Here is a 24,866-nt window from a genome sequence, read left to right on the forward strand (position 1 = left end):
TGCCGCCTGGTCACTGCAGCTCTGGAAGTTTGGACTGTTGGATCGACAGCATAGTACTGTTCGTTAAATGTCAGGAAATGTGTAATATTTCATTTTATCGAATATTTCATATGATAGCATTACTTTTAAGCGCAACATTATTACTGACGTCATTGTAATGACCTATGTTGATTTCAGTTGGAATAACCACCAAGACATCCTTTCTGAAGATGTAAAAAAGGAAGGTGGAGAGTGAGCGTCTGCCATTACTGGGTATAATGAAAATTCCCTAACTTGAGTGTGAATGATGGTAGGGAAGAGGGCCTACCATTTCAATGAAAATTCCCTAATCCAGTCGTTAGATGAGAAAATACGTTTGGTCTTCCTCATCGAGTTTCTGGGGTAACGGTAAGAGCTATGCAATTTAATAAAATGTTACTCACAATGTGTACACTACCTAACCTAGAGGTCTGTTTACAATGTAGAATTCCGTAGCGAAGCACGGGTACTTCAGCTAGTTTTGGGTATAACTTTAATTTCTATATTGTTTAATAAAACGATCCGTCATTGAGGAGTATAAAGTTTTCTTCACGTATAGGATATGGAACAGTGTTGAATAAATTCCCAAACATGCTACATTACGTCCACTTTCCGAATTAGGTCGAATCTCGGAAACTTCATAAATAATCTGCAGTATATCGCATCAATGTACTGGACATACTTTACTGCACATATGATGGACATTCAATACAAGACAACAGCTAATGTGCACATTATTTCTTACAACAAAACACTCTGATAATGTCCTTTGTGCGCTCCCAACAGCAGCATCATTTCATATCTATAGCTAATCCTACAAAGTCTATCATACCATCTGAATTTAATGAGCTTTGTTTTGTTACCATGTAATGAATATACAATTTGTGTGTGTATTCAGCTCGCTGGTTACGTGGTCTGCTGTAAACCTAAAGTAAAATATAAAAAAGAGAACACTGATAGAGAGGCTCTTATCATACAGATCTTCATCCAGTCATGTTATGCTGTGTGCTTCATTTGTTTTTGTTTGTTTCAGAGGATCATACTGTGCAGTATCAACACTTTTCAACACATACTAGTAATTCATGCTACGAGGAAACACGTCTGATTTGGATAATGATCACCAAGAGAGCAGCTGCACGGTGTGGATCACGAAGCTGTCAGTTTGCATTCGGAAGATAGCGGTTTTGAACCCCACTGTTGGCAACCCTGAAGATGATTTTCCGTGGTTTCCACCACGGTCGATTTCTTTCCACTCTTTGCCCATTCCTGTCCCATCCTAGCCATAAAACCTATCTGTGTGGGTGCGACGTAAAGTAAAATAAAAAATAAAATAAAAACAATGATGATGATCGTCATCATTCAAGCAGGTATTAGGCCAAGTGGCCTGTTGCGGTCTCGATACTTCTCTTACCTGCGTATTCAATAGAGCGACTTCCTCTAGGCTGGTATCGTAAGATCTGCTTTCGCATTTCATTGACATGGTATTTCCAGTTCTTCTGATATCATCCTCGGCATTTTATCACGGATTCTACCTTAACTTGTTTTAATACTTCATTGTTCTTCTTGTTTTCTCATCGTGTGTATAATGCTGTGCGTTCCGTGAATTTCGTATCTTTTATTAATTGTCCATACTTAGACGCCCAAGAGAGATCCGGTTTACTCTGTCTGCCATCTAGCGGACCTAGAGTAAAACGGAACGTCGAAATTGACGAGCAGACAGCCAGATGGCGTCAAATCGAAATGTCTGCACACGGTAGCTGAGGCCATACGATTATTATTATTATTATTATTATTATTATTATTATTATTGTCCATACTTCACTGCCGTTCAAGAGAAGTGGCTTGGCTAATGCTCTAACTTTGTGTTCTTATGTTTCTCTGAACTAAAGCCGGTTTCATTATCGATTTTACAGTACCCATGGTTTTTGTTATTTTTCTTTGCAATGTTGCTATCGGTATTACTGGTAAACGATAAGATTTAGCTGAGATTGTTTAAGGAATTTGTTCATTCTACTGGTTTATTATTCGGTATAATTTTACAGTGAACCGGTTCTTTGGCTTTGAAGGCACGTGTTTTTGTTTTATCATTTGATATTCCCATGTCATATTCTGAAACTGTTCTATTAAAATGATGTACAGAGCGTTGCATATTATCCTCTGAACTGGCAAATGTACCTGGTCATCAGCATACAACGGTATATCCAGTTGTAAGCGGTTATTTATGATCATTCTCTCATATCGTGGTTGTAGTCTGTTATAAGAGCATTCATGTAGAAGGTTTTGAAAAGCAAGGGGGATAGGCCACAAGCCTGTCGTACGCCTCTTTGATTGGTTTCTATTCTGCTACTGTGCTATTAACTTTTACTGATGATCAGGGCCCGGATTCTGATTGACATGTCATCTTTGCGTATGGTACTGGATATTAACGGAACAGAAAGTGAGGAGGAATACGAAGTCATAATAATCTTCACAACTTTGCTCAACCCTTATATCTTGGAATATCCACATTCCAGGAACCTGCGCTTGTAGCTAATCCGGAAGCGATGTTGAAAGCGAGGGGATAGGAAGACGGACAAGAGTAGACCCAGTAATGCCAGTCTGGTTAAGTATCTCAGTGAAAGTGTGCTAAGTGGATTTGTGTTATCGGGCGCGATTGTTTTTCGAGTGTATTTTGCAACATATCGGTCGAGAAGCACATACGTTGAGTCCAAAATAGTGGTAAACGAAAAGTTTCTCAACTGTTACTTTCACAGTCATCCTCGGATGGTGGTACTTCCTTTGTGTTTTGCAAAGACTTGTGTGGAGCTTTGGTTTCTTCGAACATTCCACTCTGAAAACTGAACAATATTAAAGTGAGAGATTTCTTAGAAAAGTATACGGGCCGTGTAATTTCGGATGAGTCTACTCTGAGAAAGAACTATGTATCCCAACGCTATGACGACACAATAAGGAATACCAGAGAAATGGTCTGCGGAAACAAAATATTCGTTTCAATCGATGAAACCAGTGATGTAGAGAGCCATTACATTGCCAATGTTATCGTGGGTACGTTAGAAGTAGATAGGCCTGGAATAATATTTTTGCTCACGACCTGAGGGTGTAAGGTATGATGATGTTCCGCCCTTTAGGACTGATGCAACGCCTTACATAGTTAAAGCTGCCAATGCAATCAAAGCATTTTACTCAAAAATGGTACATGTAACCTGCCTAGCTCACGCTTTTCACAGAGTGGCCGAAGAAGTCAGAACAAATTTCTCTGAAGCTGACAAGCTTGGTGTCCCTAACTAAGAAGGTATTTACTAAGGCTGCATCACTCAGGGAACTTTTCAGATCCCAAACACCCGATATTCCATTACCACCGCAGCCTTGCACCACACGCTGGGGTACGTGGATCTACGCCTGTATTTACTCTTGTGACTACTTTCAGACAGTGAAGTATGTAACAGATTCTTTCGATGTACAAGATGCCAAGACCATTCAGATGGCTCAAGAATTGTTTTCGGATACGCAAATGGAGGGAAAACTAGCGTGCATCAAAGCAAATTTCAGTTCCTTTTCGTCAATTACACGTCTTCAGGAGAGAGGCGTGGCTGTAGAAAAAATGATCAATTTAGTCAGAACAACCACAGGCGAATTAAAATGCATTCGTGGCGATTCTGGTGTGTCAGTGTCAAACTGAAACGAATTCCTGACAAGAACTCGGGTTTTAATGTTTTGTGTTCCATCTCTCGGATTTTGGCGGGTGAAGATTCAGAATGATTGGCATTGAAGAAGAACTTACATCCAGTGATTTAATGCACTTCAAGTATGCTCCAATAGCATCCGAAGACGTTGAAAACAGCGTTTCGAAGTACAAAAATATGCTGGTCGACAATCGGCGTTCTTTTTCCTGTGAGAATCTATGAATGGTCACAGTCATCTACTGTAACGTGGAGTGAGGTAAGCCTGTATACCCTGCCATGTATTTTAAGTGCACATGTTTCTTATTAGCTCTAATCCGATAAAGAATTCGAGTACCTAACGGCGAAATTCTCTCTTTCTTCTTCCTTCACACGTTGCAGCCTTCGAGTTCCACATACCATGAAGTGTTATTTTCCTTGAAGAAAAGAACACAGAACTTGGAGTTGCAAACAATAGACTGAAATAATAACCAGTATTTGTGTGCAAATAATTCATATTTTTCAAATAATAATTAAAATATATTTGGTTCCTATTAAAATCATTCAACAAAAATTACGGTCTGTTTGAATTTTGTGTGTAATGAAATTATGCCAGTTTCATACACATTTTTAGGCCATTTTTTAAGTTTTCGGATCATTTTATGGGATATTAGCAGTCATTTTATAGGTCATATTGAAACATTTTGGGGTTATCAAAATCAGGGCACTGCTGATGATGCATGATGTTTTACATAATTATGATGTCTCACATAGCTACATACAATGTTGTTGGGGATAAATGTGAGGCTTAAATGAAATAAATAGAATTCGAAATATTGCTCTGTAATATTTATTTATTTAATGGCATCAAACTTCATTGGCTGGCTTCTCACAGTCACAGTCCGGTACACTGCGCATGCGGGGACGACTTGTTTCAAATACGCCCCCGTAAGGGTCACTGTAGCACATCCTGTCACTTCCGAAACCGTAGGGCATTGTAGAAACCACCAATGTGTCATCGTCTGTAACCGATAGGCTGATCTTCTTGGGTCCGAATTCAAATGGTTCTGCAAATTTCTGCAACATAAACAACAAAATATAGGCTCAGATGATTAAAACAACACTGTATGGTCCACTGAGAGGTATAATGGTCTATAGAAGACTGCTATAGTTGATTTTCTTGGAAAGGTCCTGCGCGAGAATTGACCACGCAGATAGTTGGGAGCTGCCTACTCTCCCACCCTTCCGCCAGGACCAGTCCTCACCACATGATGTGTGTACTGTAGACGAAGCGGTGTGGACAGGACTGCTGCGATCGACGAGACATCTTGCGGTGAACTTTTCTTGTCTTCGGGTGTGTAATGGCGGAAAGGGACGTGTCTTTGAACAGCTGTTTTCTAGTTGTGTCCTTGTAAAACTCACCGTGATAAAGACGTGTAATCACATATTTCCTTAATTTATACAACAAAATTGGTCTAAATTACGTGCGGTAATAACATTTTATTGAAATTGTGTTCAGAACACTTGATTGTACAAAATATATTGTTTATAGACCTACCTCCTTTTTAATTAGTGCATATATTTTGTCAAATACAGTAGAGACAATACACGACACTTCCGGATTTAGCCTTGTTAAAATGGGAGACAATTCACAAGTGGCGCTCCAAGTGGCGTGACCTGGAAATTCGCGCTAAATTTCAATATCAATGGAAATGTATGTACGGAAACGGAAAAATAAATTACGTCTAGAAAGAAAGTGTTACTAAAATATTAGCTTCAAATTCGCTAAAGCAATTCTGGGTAAATGAATGAAGAATTATTAAACAGGTTATTATTTAAAGACTGAAATTAGACATATAATCAAGACGTGAAATGGACTGCTGTGAAAGGGCTTGATCTTTCATTTGTGCATTCATTTTTTAGCTTTAGGACACCTGCCTGAACTTCCACGGTTAGATTTGTCTTTTTTCTCATTAAAAGGATTGTATCATCACATTAGAACACTTGTCAATAAAAATATCGGTACATTCCTTACACACATGATTAAATGAATTTACATTTAAGAGCTGGACAATTTTCCTTTCAACTTGAAGCCTACTAAAAGAAAGAAAATCTATAAATTTAGCCGCAAAAACATTCAAAATTTCCCTATAAGCAATACTTGCCATTATATTAGGGTAAAGCAAATTTGCATCATCATATTGTTTCAACAAAAGTATGTACATTTTTTAAAATCACCCATATTTTCTTCAGTGCTTGACAACGCACTACGGCATTCCAAATGGGGTGACTTGGAACACAACGAGCCACACACATATGCATATGGATTTTCCTGAATTAAATCAAAACCGACAGATCACACCTACAACAACACATCGGTATTGAAGGTTAACTGCTGCACTAATACAATAAAAAGCTTGTTATATTTTAAGCCAGTTAAAATATAGGTCGCGCAGGTCAGTTTAGGAAGTACTATAAAAGTATCTTTGTAACTGGAAGAATATATATGCAAACACAGTATTTACTTACATTTTCTTGTCACGAGGGAAACGGAAGAAAGACCGCGAATCCTTCTGCACTTCGTAGTTATTGCAGCCAAACGCAGCACATATCATTCCACTCATATTAACAGGAGATATAAAGGAATGACACACGCTAATATTTACGTATCTCAACTTAATGCAAACGCATAAATAACGCCAATAACTTCACAAACAAATATACGTGCTCTTATGACAGAATGAGTAACTCCAGGTCACTCCGCTAGACAGAGCTCTAATCGCAGTCCCTCGATATCTCGCAAAGTGTCGCGTATTCTCTCTACTCTGTTTGATTTTGTGTGAGGGAAAGAGATTATGTAAATGGGATAGAACTAATGTTACTTTCTTTGTACCAATAGAATATTTAATAACACTCGTTGAAATCGACATACTGTACAGAAAAAGTCAATGTAGACTATACAGTATCTATAGTACGGTATTTAATAACATTTATTAAAATCAGAACAATGTACAGAAACACGTCCATGTAAGCTAGATGTACATTATTTAATAATACAATTCACTGAAACAAATAAACAAAGGGTCTGGTACAGGTCTTTCGATATGACGCCTGATAGGCGACCTGCGCGTCTGTGAGGATGGAGCCCTACCTATCATGAATTCTAATACTCAAGATGGCACACACACACCCACACCCCGAACCATCGGAATTAACCAATGAAGGTTAAAATCCCCAACCCGGCCGGGAATCGAACCCGGGAGCCCTGTGACCAAAGACCAACACGCTAATCATTTAACCGTGGAGCCGGAATTCATTGACATCAGCACACTGCACAGAAACACGTCAATTTAAGATAGATATACAGTATTTAATAATATTCATTGAAATAATCACACCGCAGGAAAATACCCCCTGTGGGTGGGGGCGGTAGAATGAACACGCACGGTATCTCCTGCCTGTCATAAGAGGCCGCTAAAAAGGCGGCAGTGACTTTTAACTTGGGTGCCTGAGTGGCGACCACGGGGCCTTTAGCCGAATCCTGGCATTGCTTCCACTCACTTGTGGTAGACTACATTGATAACTTCCTGTACAATGTGGTGATTTCAATTAATGTATTGATTTCAGTGAGTGTTGCGAACGACGAAACAACATATCGGTCGCACATAACAAAGTTCAGTTCCATAGGCGAACAAATAGGCTACAATTTTGAAACAAGTCAGATGGAGAACCAGACTGCCCCAAACGAGCAGACATACACACATCACTCAGAAGGTGATTCAAACATTTATTTCACATGAATAAACACTGTATATTTACACATTATGTACACCAAGATTAAGAGGCACGCCAAAATCTGTGTACTGCTGCCGGTCGCCATGTTCGGTGTCAGTATAAAACCAAATACAGTGGAGACAATACACGACACTTACGGATTTCGCCTTGCTAAAATGGGAGACAATTCGACGGTGGCGCTCCTAGTGACTTGACCTGAACAAATCGCGCTAAATTCAAATATCAATGGAAATGTATATACGGAAATGGATAAATAAATCACGTCTAGAAAGAAAGTGGTAGTGAGATATTAACTTCGAAGTTGCTAAAGCAATTCTGGATAAATGAATGAAGAATTATTTAAAAGGTTATTATTCAAAGACTGAAATTAGACATATAAACAAGGTGTGAAATGGACTGCTGTGAAATGGTTTGATCTTTCATTTATGCATTACTTTTTTAGCTTTAGCACACCTGCCTGAAATCTTACGGTTGGATTTGTCTTTTTTCCTCATTTAAAAACATTGTATCATCACATTAAGACATTTGTCAATAAAATATCGGCACATTCCTTACACATATGATGCAATGAATTAACATTTAATAGCTGGACAATTTTCCTCTTAACATGAAGCCTACTAACAGAAAGAAAATCTATAAAATCCCGGCTTTAATCTGAGAAGAGGGATAAAAGAAAGAAAAGTTTGAAAATGTTGTTGATAGTGATGCTTTGAGGAATATTTACGTACAATTAGAGTAAAAATGTAACATACCCTTGGCTGTACAGTCGAGGATTTTTAAAGTCGCTGGCCTGGAAATGATCTGAACAGATCTTATAATTCTTATACAAGCGTAACGTCCCTTCTTTCTTGTACACTTGATCCAAATCGCTTCTGTGACATTTCAAAACTCAAAGATCACACCTACAACAACACATCGGTATTGAAGGTTAACTGCTGCACTATACAATAAAATATGCGTATTATATTTTAAGCCCGTTAAAACATGGATCGAGCAGGTCAGAAGATTATGCAGTACTATAAAAATCTCTGTCAATGGAAGAATATATATGCAAACACAATATTTCTTACATTTTCTTGTCACGAGGGAACCTGAAGAACGACCGCGTATTTTTCTCTACTTCGTAATTACTGCAGCCAAACACAGCACATATCTTTCCCCTCATGTTGAGAGGAGATATCAAGGAATGACACACGCTACTATTTAATTATGTCAACTCACTGAAAACGCATAAATAACACCAAAAACTTCACACAAAAATACACGTGCTCTTATGACAGAATCAGTACCGTTCAGGTCTATCCGCTAGAGTGAGCTCCAATAGCTGTCCCTCGATATCTCGCTCAGTGTCGCGTATTGTCTCTAATGTGTTTGATAAAACATTGCCAGCTGTAACAAATGAAATGAGGCAGGCGAGTACCAACACAAAAGCCGCAACAATGAGTGTTATTAAATACTATACATACAGACTCCATTTACAATTCCCTGTACAGTGGGGTGATTTCTGATTATGATGCTTGTTGTATAACATCTAATGTATTGATTTCAATGAATGTTATGTCTGGCTCCATGGATAAATGGTTAGCGTGCTGGCCTTTTGTCACACGGGTCCCGGGTTCGATTCCCGGAAGGGTCGGGAATTTTAACCGCCATTGGTTAATTTCGCTGGCACGGGGGTTGGGGGTATGTGTCGTCTTCATCATCATTTCATCCTCAAAAGGAAGCGCAGGTTGCCTACGGGAGACAAATCAAAAGACCTGCCCCTGGCGAGCCGAACATGTCTTCGGACATTCCCGGCACTAAAGACATACGCCATTTCATTTCAATTGATGTTATTCAATGCTGTACATATAACCTACATTGACTTTTTCAGTACAATGTACTGATGTCAATGAATGTTATTCAATACTGTACACATAACCTACATTGACTTTTTCAGTACAATGTACTGATTTCAATGAATGTTATTCAATACTGTACACATAACCTACATTGACTTTTTCAGTACAATGTACTGATTTCAATGGATGTTATTCAATACTGTACACATAACCTACATTGACTTTTTCAGTACAATGTAGACCTATTCATTTCAATGGATATTATTCAATACTGTACACATAAGCTACATTGACTTTTTCAGTACAATGTACTGATTTCAATGGATGTTATTAAATACTGTACACATAACCTACATTGACTTTTTCAGTACAATGTAGACCTATTCATTTCAATGGATGTTATTAAATACTGTACACATAACCTACATTAACTTTTTCAGTACAATGTACTGATTTCAATGGATGGTATTCAATACTGTACACATAACCTACATTGACTTTTTCAGTACAATGTAGACCTATTCATTTCAATGGATGTTATTCAATACTGTACACATAAGCTACATTGACTTTTTCAGTACAATGTAGACCTATTCATATCAATGGATGTTATTCAATACTGTACACATAACCTACATTAACTTTTTCAGTACAATGTACTGATTTCAATGGATGTTATTCAATACTGTACACATAACCTACATTGACTTTTTCAGTACAATGTAGACCTATTCATTTCAATGGATGTTATTCAATACTGTACACATAAGCTACATTGACTTTTTCAGTACAATGTAGACCTATTGATTTCAACGGATGTTATTCAATACTGTACACATAACCTACATTGACTTTTCAGTACAATGTACTGTTTTCAATGGGTGTTATTCAACATTATTCATATAGCCAACAGTGACATTTCTTTTCACAGGTGATGGTTGTGATTATTGTTTTAAGAGGAAGATAACTAGACAGGTATCCTCTACTAACACTAATCAGAGGAAAATCATGGAAGGGATCCGACACTTCGAAAAATGAAGGCATCGCCCAAAGAAAGACACGGGTCACGAAGGACGTGAACTTAATACCGTCCGGATTGCAAAAGAACAAGAGTTGACCGAGGGAGGTCAGATATGATAGAGACCGAGCTCGGTAGCTGCAGTCGCTTAAGTAGGCCAGTATTCATTATTCGGAAGATAGTGGATTCGAAACCCACTGTAGGCAGCCCTGAAGATGGTTTTCCACTTTCACGCCAGGCAAATGTACCTTAATTAAGGCCACAGTCGCTTCCTTCCCGCTCCTAGACCTTTCCTATCCCATCGTGGCCATAAGACTTATCTGTGTCGGTGCGCCGTAAAGCAACTTGTAAAGAAAATTTTAAAGAAAGTACGTTAGCCTGGCACAAGTGAGTGGAAGCAATGCCAGTATTTGGCTAAGGGACCCGTGGTCGCTAGCCCACGCTTTCAAGTTAAGAGCCACTGGCGCCCATTTTAGTGGCCCCTTATGACAGGCAGGATATATCGTGCGTGTTCGTTCTACCGCCCTCACCCACAGGAGGTATTTTCCTGCAGTGTGAATATTTCATTGTTATTAAATACTGTACATCTAGCTTACATGGACGTGTTTCTGTACATTGTTCTGATTTTAATAAATATTATTAAATACTATAGATACTGTATAGCCTACATTGACGTTTTCCTGTACAGTATGCCGATTTCAATGAACGTTATGAAATATTCTATTGGTACAAAGAAAGTAGCATTAATTCTATCCCATTTACCTAATCTCCTTCCCTCACACAAAATACATGCACTAAATAAAAAGGAGGTAGGCCTAAAAACAATATATTTTGTACAATCACGTGTTCCGAACACGATTTTAATAACATTTTATTACCGTACATAATTTGTGTTGTATACATTAAGGAAATATGTGATTACACGTCTTTATCACGGTGAGTTTTACCAGTACATGACTAAAAACAGCTGTTCAAATACCCACCCCTTTCCGCCATTACACAGCAGAAGACAAGAAAAGTTCACCGCAAGATGTCACGTCGATCGCAGCCGTCCTGTCCACACCGCTTCGTCTATTATAGCACTGTTTATGAACATACGGTGTGGGTGGTTTGGCTTTTAGGCTGTGAATTATTTTCTAGTATGAGCAGGACAGGTAGCTTAGGTCTCAAATATCTCTATTAATACTTTGAAGAATCGATAAAATAATAATTGTGTCTTTCTTTGTCTTGTGCTATTTTCTGTACTGGTACGACGAACGATGACTGAGATATTAACTATTTTATGTGTTTCTAGCTATAAACAGACTGATGATCATAATTATTTAAAACTCGGTACCTGATTATAGGCTATTATTACTCGAGGCTCGCCACATCCAAAGGCATTTTTTACCTATCTCCCAGGTTTTAATGCAGCCGCCCCTAACCTAGAGAAAAGAAGCTTTCTGCAGACGGTCATAACCTGAATTCTAGACTGTAATTAAGTTCATTAATGAAAGGTGAGTGCAGTTAAGGGGAATTAAATCTCAGACAATATCTCCATTAATATTTATGCTACCAAAATACTGCATTTGAGAACAAAGGTAGTATGAAAATACACAGCCTATTTCCAGTCATTCGACCGGGTCAGGGATGAAATGAATGAAGCTCCCATCTAAAGGCGAGGATAGGAATTGTGCCAGCTGCATTGGGACTGCGCTTCACTGGGACAATGATTAATGACTGACAGATGAAATGAAATTGTACTGGAGAATATTGCTAGAATGAAAGATGACAGGGAAAACCGGAGTACCCGGAGAAAACCTATTCTGCCTCCACCTTGTCCAGCACAAATCTCACATGGTGTGACGGGATTTAGACTACGGAACCCAGCGGTGAGAGGCAGGTGCGCTGTCGCCTCAGTCACGGAGGATCTTAGTAGAGGTACTGTATACAATAACATTTCTTGCTATCAAAGGTAACTCGACAATGTTGTGAGATGGACAGCAGACAATGGTATGGTGATAAACGAGGTTAAAAGTTAGGTTGTGAGTTTCACAAATAGGAAAAGTCCTCTCAGTTTTAATTACTGCCTTAATGGGGAGAAAGTTCCTTTTGAGGATCATTGTATAAGTACCGTACCTAGGTGTATATTAGGAAAGATCTTCATTGGGGAAATCACATAAATATGATTGTAAATAAAGGGTGCAGATCTCTGCACATGGTTATGAAGGTATTTATGGGTTGTAGTATGGATGTAAAGGAGAGGGCATATAAGTCTCTGGTAAGATCGCAACTAGAGTATGGTTCCAGTGTATGGGATCCTCAGTAGGATTACTTGACTCAAGAACTGAAAAAATAAAACAAAGAAAAGCAGCTCGATCTGTTCTAGGTGATTTCCGACAAAAGAGTAGCGTTACAAAAATGTTGCAAAGTTTGGGCTGGAAAAACTTTGGAGAAAGGAGACGAGCTGCTCGACTAAGTGGTATGTTCCGAGCTGTCAGTGGAGAGATGGCGTGGAATGACATCAGTAGACGAATAAATTTGAGTGGTGTCTTTAAAAGTGGGAAAGATAACACTATGAAGATGAAGCTGGAATTCAAGAGGACAAAATGGGGGCAAATATTCGTTTATTGGAAGGGGAGTTAGGGATTGGTATAACTTACCAAAGGAGATGTTCAATACATTTCCAATTTCTTTGCAATCATTTAAGAAAAAGGCTAGGAAAACAACAGATACGGAGTCTGCTACCTGGGCAACTGCCCTAAATGCAGATCAGTAGTGACCGATTGATTAATCGATTGCTTGATTGATTGATTGATTGATTGATTTATTGATATGAGCAATGGCTAATTACAGCTAGTTTGATGAATTATTGAATTATTATTTTACTCCCATTTCACGTATTTACTCACTGCGGAAAACTAAATGCTGCCAACACAGGATTCCACTTCCGTATTATTAATCCCGTCCGTGTTTGTGGTAATCGTTACCGGAAACTTTTGGTTTGATACTGAACCAGGAGATAATCGAGACCAGGCAAATACCCCTCTACATTCACAGCCATTTCTCCCTTCACTCCACAGCACCAGTCTGACCACACATCTCGGTCGATTAGGAGGATGTTTTTCAAGAAAATCGAACCATATCTGTGGAGGAATGGTTGAAACATGAAGTATGTTCTTAATCTATATTGAAGGTTAGTTTTGGTGACTCTATAGAGTGAATTATTTCATAGCTTCCTCGCATCTTGAGCACAAAGTTATGGGCTTGAAAGTGGGCACAGTTCGCTGTCATCTTAACGTTCTTAGATGTAAGAGGTCCCTTGACTGATAGAGGTTAATCATATATTCCTTTTCTTGTTCTTATTACAAACAAGCTAGTTCCCTATCGAAACGTAGGAGGTAGCGGCCTAGTAGTAGTAGTAATAATAATAAGAGGAAGAAATATGTTATTATATTATATACATAAAATAAGTGTTTTGTCTGTACATTGCTCAGTATTAAAAAATAACGATATTTCTGTATCGGTCATGTCCACCGAAAGAAGAAAACAAAGTTTTTAATTTTCCATCATGTCTGTCTGTTTGTATTGAACCCATGACCTTTGTGCCCTAAGAATTTTAAGTATGATAGTTACTACATGAGGCCCCATGTCAATTGTGATGAGGAGCTTGAACATTTCTTGATATCACGGGAGTGACACGTGGCAAGGAGGTAGCTACTTTCCGTCCCACGCTCTGAGATGTGACGTCATCCGCACGTGTCGGCAGTGGAAGGATAGAGAAGAAAGTTTATGTTGGATAAATATAATTAAATGAAAGAATTAGTGGTGAATGCAATATAATGAGGGTCCTGTATTTATCTATAAGACAATTGGTACCGAGCTCGATAGCTGCAGTCGCTTCAGTGCGGCCAGTGTCCAGTAATCGGGAGATAGTGGGTTCGAGCCCCACTGTCGGCAGCCCTGAAGATGGTTTTCCGTGGTTTCCCATTTTCACACCAGGTAAATGCCGGGGCTGTACCTTAATTAAGGCCACGGCCGCTTCCTTCCAATTCCTAGGCCTTTCCTATCCCATCGTCGCCATAAGACCTATCTGTGTCGGTGCGGCGTAAAGCAAATAGCAAAAAAAGTCAATTGGTCTTTAGTAAGACGGATTTGAGACTGCTAAGCCATTTCTGTGGATTATTTCAGATGGACGCGCGTGTCTAGCTTACCCACGCTAAGTCGACAAAAAATAGTGCCTATCAAATGAGTCCATTTAACCAGTTAATATAATAAGAATAAATTTTAAATGTCCAGGAACACTACTGTTAGCAATGTAGCAAGTATGTGGTTACATCAAAAACTCTTTTAAATACAGTTCATTTAAGTCGAAAAAGTTACGCAAATTTTCTTGGCGGCAAAGGGAAAATGCCTGGAGAGAGGCGGTAATGTCTATAAATATAGAAGGGACGCCATGTTGAAACCCCTGTATTTTGTATCGTGAGGCTGAAGACAGAGGGTTGAAGTGCTCTGTAAATCGATCGACAAGTAGACTAAGTCCAACCAACAGATTTTAGCCGATGTGGCTGGGGTCTTGACTCCATGTGGAGATAGTTTTTCGAGCAGAAGTAATTGTATAAAAAGGACGGTCAAGAGACCGAAGTAATATTTATAAATTTTTGTGTGGTAAAGAAAGTAATTCGTGTGCGGGTAATAAATACTATCAGTCGAGTGCGATCAACAAAAACGACTAGTGAAGGGCATTTCTTTTTATGCTTTATTTCCAGGAAACAAGAAAAATAAAAATGCCATGTAAAGCCAAAAATGTAAAAATGGCTAATTAAATGAAAAGGGATCGCAAGTGAGCCCAAAGATGGACGCTGGCGTGACATAAGGTAGGTGACATGCCATCTTACCGCCTACTATATCTTGTTTTATGATGTCAAACTTACATGTATTTGAAATGGGTATTTATGACGCAGTTGGCCACCCATATGTTCTTTTGTGAATGTCAGAATATGACGAAAAGGGTCATCTGTTTTATTTTCTGCTTGGATAAATTTTTGAAGTCTTGCGAGTGCCGTGTAATGTTGTAAAAAGTTATTAACGAGGGTTTCGAAGTGATATCACGTCCAAAGTAGATCGTCATTTTTCGTGTATTTATTGCTTATATTTTGTGATGTCAAATTAAGATGTTTATTCGACGTAAATTTTTCAGTTGGGATTTTATGGAATTGGTGCAAAGGGATCCGTGGTTACCCATTTTCAATCGGATGGAAGCGCTGAGTGTAGTGTTGAGTAATGTATATCGGTGAATTTGGTCACGAAGTGTAACGTATTCTATGTCCGTTCAAACCGTGTCTGAGTGACTATAATAACAGTAAATTTGTCAGTCATTTTCGTGAAAAATCCAGTTTTAAAATACGAGATCATTATATGTGAAGTTGTTCATTATTAAAGTATTGTGCGTTATTAGGCGTCGGGGATTCTAGTAAGGATTTTTATTCCAGTTCTTTTGTTAGTGAGAGTAGTCGATTTTGAGAAACAGAGATTAGATTTTTCGTATGAGTTGAGATAGGATTTGTGAATCAGGTGATTTGAAGCCTGTAGATGAAGCCGGGACTTTGTGGGAGCCCGAGGAAGATTTTATAATGTTTGGGATGGAAAGTACAGTACGAGAATCCGCGCCAGTATTAATTTGAGACGTGTACAATTATTGTGGGACATTTAAAAGTAAAATCTATTTGCATATTTGTTTGGTCAGAATATCGCATTTTACGAAGTCAAAGGGGTTCATTCTCTGAAGCCAGTCATGCATGACGATGACATATGTTTTATGTTGAAACTGACAGACCGTGGAGAGTCGTGTGTCTCAAGCCGCCAGCTGATCGGTAGCGGACAGTTTTTGTATAACGGAAGGTGTGTAGAGAGTTACGTTTTGAAATGAGATTGCATTTCTTGGCAGCGGATATCATTAACTACGGGATCTAGTTGAAATTTTCATCTGGGAATAACGTGTAGGTTATTAGATACTGTGAATTTGTTTGAGATCGTAATGTATATCTGAAACCCTAAATTGAGAGTATAATGAGTGAGGTTAGCCAATTTCAGGGTTGTCCAAAATATGTAGTTGTGGTAGTGATTGTTTTGTTTGTGAGGGTGCACAAACTTTATGATCTGTTATGACAAGATATGACATCATAATCGGCTTACATTATACGGCGAGTTACTTTTGGTTTGTACTAGATTACTAGGGTTATCCAAGTATTAATAATGGCTAGGGTTAGGTTAGATTTAAAGTGTGATATCATGAAACAAGATAAAATACTGGAAACGAATGATGTAAAAAATCCAGCTACAACATAATGCCAGATGATAAACATTAAACATGAATTGAATATAACCGCGTCAAACGTTGAGTAGGGACTTGTGAAAGAAACCATTCGTCCGTGAAGACAGATTTTGTTGTTCATAAACATTTCATTAAATCATTTTTAATTTATTTAATTATTAAATTCAGTGGAGCCGTATTTGTGAAATAACTTTAAAGCAAGCGAATAACTTGGAGATGCATTCTGGAAATAGTTTATTTTTCTGGGAATATTTAAATGTTAACGTAACGATTAAGGGGACATATCCGAAGGTAAGGTATTTTACTGCCACAAAGTATTGTGAGCGTTGTTGTTGTTGCATTATTTGACTTTGATTGATTGATTGATTGATTGATTGATTGAGCAGTAAATGTGCTGGGGTTAGTAAAGTGGAAACTTTGGTCATCAACCGATGTAACTTAATTGTGTTTAGCCTTCAGCTTAGAAACTTGGATGGTCATGGGCTCATCAACCTCAGGGACGTACATTAGAGCCATATGCCACTGTAGCATCATTTTCCTTGCGGTCATCATTCACAATGACTTTAAAGTAAATTAGAAGTTTAGAGGTCGGTCCATGACATAGTCGCAGGTCACATCGATTCAATTAAGGGTCCATGCCGTATAACCACTGTGTGGCACACACCGATTGGACTGCCTTAATATACCCAGAGTCCAGAGTTCGTGTTACGAGGGGTGGACCATCAAGAATCATTATGGTTGTACATGTAGTCTCACATGGAAGCCGAATTTAAGGATCTCCAGACTTTCCTTTCTTTATTTAATAATTGAGACAATGGTTTCTAGTAAGAATGTCCATCAGGCAGTTATGTTAAAGGCTCAAACCAGCGTTCGGTCCCTCTGTGCAAAAATGATTGTGGTGTTAAGTGGACAAGATTGAGTCTGAATTATACATCGATTTCAAATTATTAGTTTCTTCAGTAAATTTTTCCTAAATAAAAATACAGATATTTTATGAATAAGACCTTTCATTTGAGTAGATATATTAGGATTACTGAACCCTACCTTTACCTCAGCAAGTGACGAAGAACCCGATACGACCCAAGAGACAGATCTCATGAAATTTTGCTGATAGGTAAGGAAGGTAGGTATCCTTCAGGGTGGACCAAAGGGTTCAGTATGTATGTATGTACGTACGTACGCGCATCACGAGAAAGTGGCTGAAGATAATTTAATGAAAATCGGCACGTTAATTCGGAGACTACAATATAGGGCTAGGCTATAAATCACTTTAATCGCTCTGGGTGAAATAGTAGTTTAAGGGAGACCTATCATGTAATTCTCAAATATCTATGTTATTAGTGGTTCTATAGATAAATATTACATAACCAAAGTTATAACAAATACAATTTTCGTTAATAATTTATGTCTGATATTGTTTTACCGTACCGGCTATGATAACCGAGATATTCATGATTTCTACTTTTTTGCGTAGTCCATATCAACGCCGAGCTACTAGAAAATGGTTCAACAGAATTGAGTGAAAATCGGTATATAAATTTGGGAATAAGGCACTACAGTCTAGGCTATAATTGGGTAAAATGATAGTTTAGAGAAAGGCCTAACATTTAATTCTCAGATGAATTTAGATTTTTGTTGTTTAGTTCATATCAACACCGAACAAATTTCACATGGGAATGTCGTTCAGTCGTATTAACTGGCAATGATGGTGGTTTCTGTCGTGATTGTCTTAAGGTTAAAAGTCGCGTGGTCATCAACCCATATAAACCAGAACAGTTGTGAAGATGACTATCAAAATGAGCAAAAGCGTCGTGAAGGAATGGTCACTTGAAGAATAAGGCAAGAGGAAGTCATGTAAGGAGGAATGAGGACTCCCTTTATATTAGATGTCCTGATAGGCTATCAGAGAGTAGGAAAACTAAATCTGAAGGCCTACAATATCGAAAACCCATAAAACTGATCAACAATAACATTACATTGACTATTGTTTGTTGTGATGCCTTTTGGCTCTTCTGCTGCCGCTCATGGCCGATAGATGGCTGCGTGCCACGTGAGTTAAGGGAGTTAGCTACTAGACTAGACCAGTCTGCCTAAATATTGGCGGGAAGTAACTGGGGAGATTTTTAGTATGCCATTCCTCTGGTTCATACATGGACTGATAACTGCTGGTATGCGACACACTGGTTCGCCACAGTATTCTAGCTAGTATATCCCTGCTATGTGATAGGAATGGGGAGGCTGCTCACTTAACGAACAGCGACAGAGCAGTGTTCAGCGCTGTTTGTCGCTGGGTCATTCCAGCTCTCGAACTTGGCATGGTTTGAACGGCAGCGTAGTACAGTACTGTTCGTGAAAAGTAAGAAACTATGCCAGTTTTAATTTGATCGAGCATTTCATATGTGAACATTGATTTTAACCGACTGGAATGTCGGTTAATACTCGTATTGTATTCTGACTGGCGTCATTGCCTTAGTTAGAATTGACCAAGGGAATTGTCTTCTTTTGTTCTCTTCTTCGATTCTGTTGACTCGCTAATCGTTATTTTTATGTCATTATAATGAAAAATACCCGCTCAATTGTGACTGGCACTTTTTTTTGCTACTTGCTTTACGTCGCACCGACACAGATAGGTTTTATGGCGACGATGGGACAGGGAAGGGCTAGGAGTGGGAAGGAAGCGGCCGTGGCCTTGCATTTGCCTGGTGTGAAAATGGGAAACCACGGAAAACCGTTTTCAGGGCTGCCGACAGTGGGGTTCGAACCTACTATCTCCCGAATACTGGATACTGGCCGCACTTAAGCGACTGCAGCTATCGAGCTCGGTGTGACTGGCACTAGGCAAGAGGGTCTGCCAATACAATGAAAATACCATAAAAATGGTCTTCACATGAAAAACGATGTATGGTGACCTTTCCTTCATGTTTCTCCGGCAACGGTAAGAACGATGCAATTTATCAAATCCTTATTCACAACGTATACACTACTAATGCGATGGGGTAGTACCATATCTGAAGTACTTATTTGATTATTGTTTGCATGAAGGAGCTATACCAAATGAATGGAGAGTTGCTATAGTAGCTCCTGTGTATAAAGAAAAGGGTGAAATACATAAAGCTAAAAATGACAGGCCATTCAGTTTGATATGCATTGCATTCAAGCTTTGGGAAAGCATTCTTTCTGATTATACGTATTAGACATATTTGCGAAATCAATAACTGGCTTGATAGAAGGCAGTTTGTACTTAGGGAATGTTATTCCACTGAAGCTCATCTTGTAGGATTCCAGAAAATTATAGCAAATATCCTGCATTCAGGAGGTCAAATGGACTGCATCGCGATTGACCTCTCTAAGGCATTTGATAGGGTAGATCATGGGAGACTACTGCCAAAAAAAGAGTGCAATTGGACTAGATAAAAGAGCGACTGAATGGGTTGCTATATTTCTAAAGAAAATATATCTGAGAATTAGAGTAGGCGAAGCTTTATCTGACCCTGTAATAATTAAGAGGGGGTTCCTCAAGGCAATATTATTGGACCTTTATGTTTTCTTATATATATCGATGATATGTGTAAAGAAGTGCAATCAGAGATAGGGCTTTTTGCAGATGATGTTATTCTGTACAGAGTAATAAATAAGTTTCAACTGCAACGTGACCTCGATAATGTTGTGAGATGGACAGTAGGCAATGGTATGATGATAAACGGGGTTAAATGTCCGGTTGTGAGTTTCACAAATAGAAAAAGTCCTCTCAGTTTTAATTACGACGTTGATGGGTTGAAAGTTCCTTATGGGGATCACTGTAAGTACCTAGGTGTTAATATATGGAAATATCTTCATTGGGGTAATAACATAAATATGATTGTAAATAAAGGGTACATATCTCTGCATATTGTTATGAGGGTATTCAGTGGTTGTAGTAAGGATGTAAAGGAGAGGACATATAAGTCTCTGGTAGGACCCCCAACTAGAGATTGGTTCAGCATATGGGACCCTAACCAGGATTACTTGATTCAAGAACTGGAAAAATCCAAAGAAAAGCAGCTCGATTTGTTCTGGGTGATTCCCGACAAAAGAGTAGCGTTACAAAAATGTTGCAAATTTGGACTGGGAAGACTTGGGAGAAAGGAGACGAGCTGCTCGACTAAGTGGTATGATCCGAGCTGTCAGTGGAGATATGGCGTGGAATGACATCAGTAGACGAATAAGTTTGAGTGGTGTTTTTAAAAGTAGGAAAGATCACAATATGAAGATAAAGCTGGAATTCAAGAGGACAAATGGGGGGGGGGGGAGGAAGGGCAAGGGGAGTTAGGGATTGGAATAACCAAGGGAGATGTTTTATAAATTTCCAATTTCTTTGCAATCGTTTAAGAAAAAGATAGGAAAACAACAGGTAGGGAATCTGCCACCTGGGCGACTGCCCTAAATGCAGATCAGTAGTGACTAATTGATTGACTGAATGCAGAATTCCGTAGCGAAGCACGGGTACATCAGCTAGTATATATAATACAAAAAAAATATACAAACACACGGCACTGCAGCCCTGATGGGCCTTGGTCTACCAAGCGACCACTGTTCATCTCAGATTATTATTATTATTATTATTATTATTATTATTATTATTATTATTATTATTATTATCAGAAGTGTCAACTCTTCCGTTTTCGCCTTCCATTGACATTTAGAATGCCACTGACAGAACAGTAGTTCATCACTATCAACGCACTTGTTTAGAGCTACAGCTGACTGCGGTGATAGTACTAGGACGTGCAGTAGACTCATATCTCGTAGAATCCCTCAACTGGCCATGGGTGGCCCCTCTACCATCCCGCCCTGCCTCCTAATTTCTTACGGCCAACTGTCGAGCGTTCAAACGCTCTCGGACATCATAGACAAGCTAGTTGGAGACTCCATGCCTAAGGAGTAGTGCCAATATACAGTACAAAATGATAACTGTTGTAAAATAAAAGGAAGCTGAATGTGAAAATCTAAAACTGAAATGCCAATCTGCCTAAGTTTTGATCAATATCTAATGTTTTACCTATCCGTAAGTTTGTTTCATCGACACGAGAAAACAAAACCGTTTTCATGAATTTTCTAATGTAACAGTGCCTTGTGCCAACTAATGACTTCCCATAGCTTATAAGAAGCGAGTTTATTTTCTGAAGTTACCCTATTCAAAGAAAAATAGAAATGGGAACATCATATGGAGAATAGAAATGGAAGGGCTACGGAGGACATGAAAAATAAGATTCCCCAGACCTCACCTGGAGGTCGGAAGTTAACAAGAGTTGACCAAAGGAGGTCAGATAGGAAAAAGCGAAGAACCCGGCATAAGTAAGTGTAAACAATGTCAGATTCTCTATGGGACCCATGGTCATCAATCCACGCACCAAAATTGAGAGTCCCCTTAGACTCCTTCCACGACAGTCAGGGTATATCGTGGACGTATTCTACTGTCCCAATCCACCTAATACAAAAACAAGTTACTTACCGCGCCCACGCAGTACGACTTGCACATCACACATTTAGAAGTACGAATGAACACTTCTACTTTATCTGTTGTATCTTCTTCGGCTTTCTCCATGCATTGCTTGACCTGAAACAGAAAGACCATTGTTCATGAACCATATTTTGGGATGTTGCCACTAGCGGAGATGCGTGAAAATTTTCTTCAGGTAAGCTTCACTTAAGAAAACCTTTCGTGAAATAATAATAATAATAATAATAATAATAATAATAATAATAATAATAATAATAATAATAATAATAATAATAATAATAATAATAATAATAATAATCGTATGGCCTCAGCTGCCGTTTTGCAGACATTTCGATTTGACGCCATCTGGCTGTCTGCTCGTCAATTTCGACGTTCCGGTTTACTCTATCTGCCATCTAGCGGACCTAGAGTAAACCAGATCTCTCTTGGGCGTCTATGGCTGAGATTGAATTAATTTTGTCGGGTAAATACCAAATGTATCACCAGAGATCTTTTACATGCCGACATCGTACGACATGGAGTGTCGAATGGACTTTTTTCCGCCCTTCAAAAATCCGACTACCTCTGCCGGGTTCGAACCCGCTATCTTGGGATCCGGAGGCCGACACTCTACCACGGATCCACAGAGGCAGCTAATAATAATAATAATAATAATAATAATAATAATAATAATAATAATAATAATAATAATAATAATAATAATAATAATATGTTTATGTTGTTTTGATCCCTACCAATCATACGTCCTTTTTCTTGGAAGTTTTGTATATATTTGACATCTTTCTGAAAAATTTAACCTTGTAAGGCCTATTCTTGCTTTTATACATACTATTTGTTCGAAAGCCACACACTCAACAGAATCTCTTATTAAAAAGTAAACATCAAATACACGAGTCATTCATGTGAAACGGGTGTTTTCTTTTTTAAATGTCTCATTTCTGTCTAATGATAGCTACGATCATACGGTACCCGTAGTGTAAGTTTCTAAATACGGTACACAATATCTGAGGGAGAATTGTTTGCCCTCACAGTAGACGCAAAACATGACCTCCTTCTGCCTGTAGTAGTGATGGGACATTCGATTCATTTTACTGAATCGATTCATTTGATTCCGTTCACGTTACTGAATCGATACAGTGATCCGATTCACTGTACATTAGTCACCGTTCCTACTGCATCTGTATAGTATGTACTGGTAAGACAGTAGCAACAGCATTCAGTGCTCGCAGCTGCCATCTGGTCTTCATACTATGAACTCCTTTCTTAGAAGAAATGCTAGTCAGTCTAATACATCGAAGGTTTCGGGCGACGCAGGATGGGAAAGGTCTAGGATTAGGAAGGTAGCAGTCATGGCCTTAATTAAGGTGCAGTCCCAGCATTTCCTGATGTGAAAATGCTGAAACTACAGAAAACCACGGCTGCCGACGGGGGAATTCGAACCCACCATCCCCCGAATGCAAGCGCATAACTACGCGATACTAACCGCACGTCCAATTCGCTCAGTCATTTTTGAAAATATGAATTTTTCTATCAGCTGAGGATTTTTTAAAAATCGTCATATTTTGTATAGGCTACCCGAGATGTACAGTAGCCCGCTGGTTTTCTGATTCAACATACTGTTGGTTAAGTTATTGCGTCAGTCGGCTCACTTACTGTCCGCATATGATTGAATTCTTGTGCAACGATGTGACATGTGAACTGAGAGAATACTGAGCCGTTCTTCCCAATATAAAACAGGCACTTTTGAGTAGTCATGAGCATGACTCATAGTCATAGGGCAGGCTAGAGTCGAGTTTAATTAACTGTCAAATGTCAACTATGTTATAATACTTTCATTAAACTAATAAGTAGTATAACCTAATAGCCTACCTACTTACTAGCTACTTCAGAATTATGTTTTGATACCTTTTTAACACTGCAAATAAATCCATCTATTATTTAAATCTCCCTGTAAGAAGAGGACAGTGAATGCAAGTGGGTATTATTTTCAAATGAGCTGAGCTCGAGAGTCCATTATAGCTTGCGATTCTTTCAGTGTACCATGGCTCTGTATGTATTGCTTCAGAGAAAGTTCGGTTCCTCGCCAATATCCAGTGTACCGATAATGAACAGTGTGTGTGTCTCACTGATCCGCGACTGCGTACGATTCTTTCGGTGTGCCATGGCTCACCGTATGTCTCGCTGCAGCGGAAGCTCGGCTCTCCGCCAATGTCCAGTGTGCCGGTAAGGAGCCGTGTGTATCTTGTGTCCCACTGAGCCGTGCTCGTTCACGATTCTTTCGATGTGCCATGATTCACTGCCTCGTTGCAGCGGAAGCTCGGCTCCCCGTCAACGTCCAGTGAGTGCGCCACTCAGCACTGTCCGCTGGGAGTAAGCTGAATCGTGTGCCGTGAGCTCGCTATTCAAGTGTCCGAGTGAATCGATACACTGCTTCGAATCATGCATTCAGTAGCCAACACTAGCCTGTAGACACATCCGCGCTGTCGTTGCATGCTTCTGGCAATTCGCTGCAGTACCTCTCGGTCAATATTGTTTATTTCGGTGACTATATTCTTCTTCAATTATCCTTAGCCAATTACGATAACCTCGATCTAACCCCTCAAGAAAAAGTCTGTTGGCGCGAGGACTGGGGGTCTGACACGACACATAGTGTGTGAAATTATTCGTCGCCAAAGAAAATTTCAATTAGAGCGAGAGATTTATTTGACGCGTGATGTAGAAA

At 39.0% G+C, this 24,866-nt stretch overlaps 1 protein-coding gene across 1 annotated transcript in view; it reads right to left on the bottom strand.

The window, feature by feature from the left end:
• Positions 1-4,511: 4,511 nt before the first annotated feature.
• The window catches only part of LOC136872115 (uncharacterized), a 53,245-nt gene continuing 32,890 nt past the window's right edge, over positions 4,512-24,866 (bottom strand). The window contains exons 5-6 of the mRNA XM_067145991.2: positions 22,136-22,240; positions 4,512-4,754 (exon numbers count right to left, since the gene is read on the bottom strand). Coding sequence (XP_067002092.2) covers positions 4,545-4,754; positions 22,136-22,240 — 315 coding nt within the window. The 3' untranslated portion in view covers positions 4,512-4,544. The remainder of the gene's footprint in view (positions 4,755-22,135; positions 22,241-24,866) is intronic.

Source organism: Anabrus simplex, chromosome 1 (assembly GCF_040414725.1).
Source record: "Anabrus simplex isolate iqAnaSimp1 chromosome 1, ASM4041472v1, whole genome shotgun sequence".
NCBI lineage: Eukaryota > Metazoa > Arthropoda > Insecta > Orthoptera > Tettigoniidae > Anabrus > Anabrus simplex.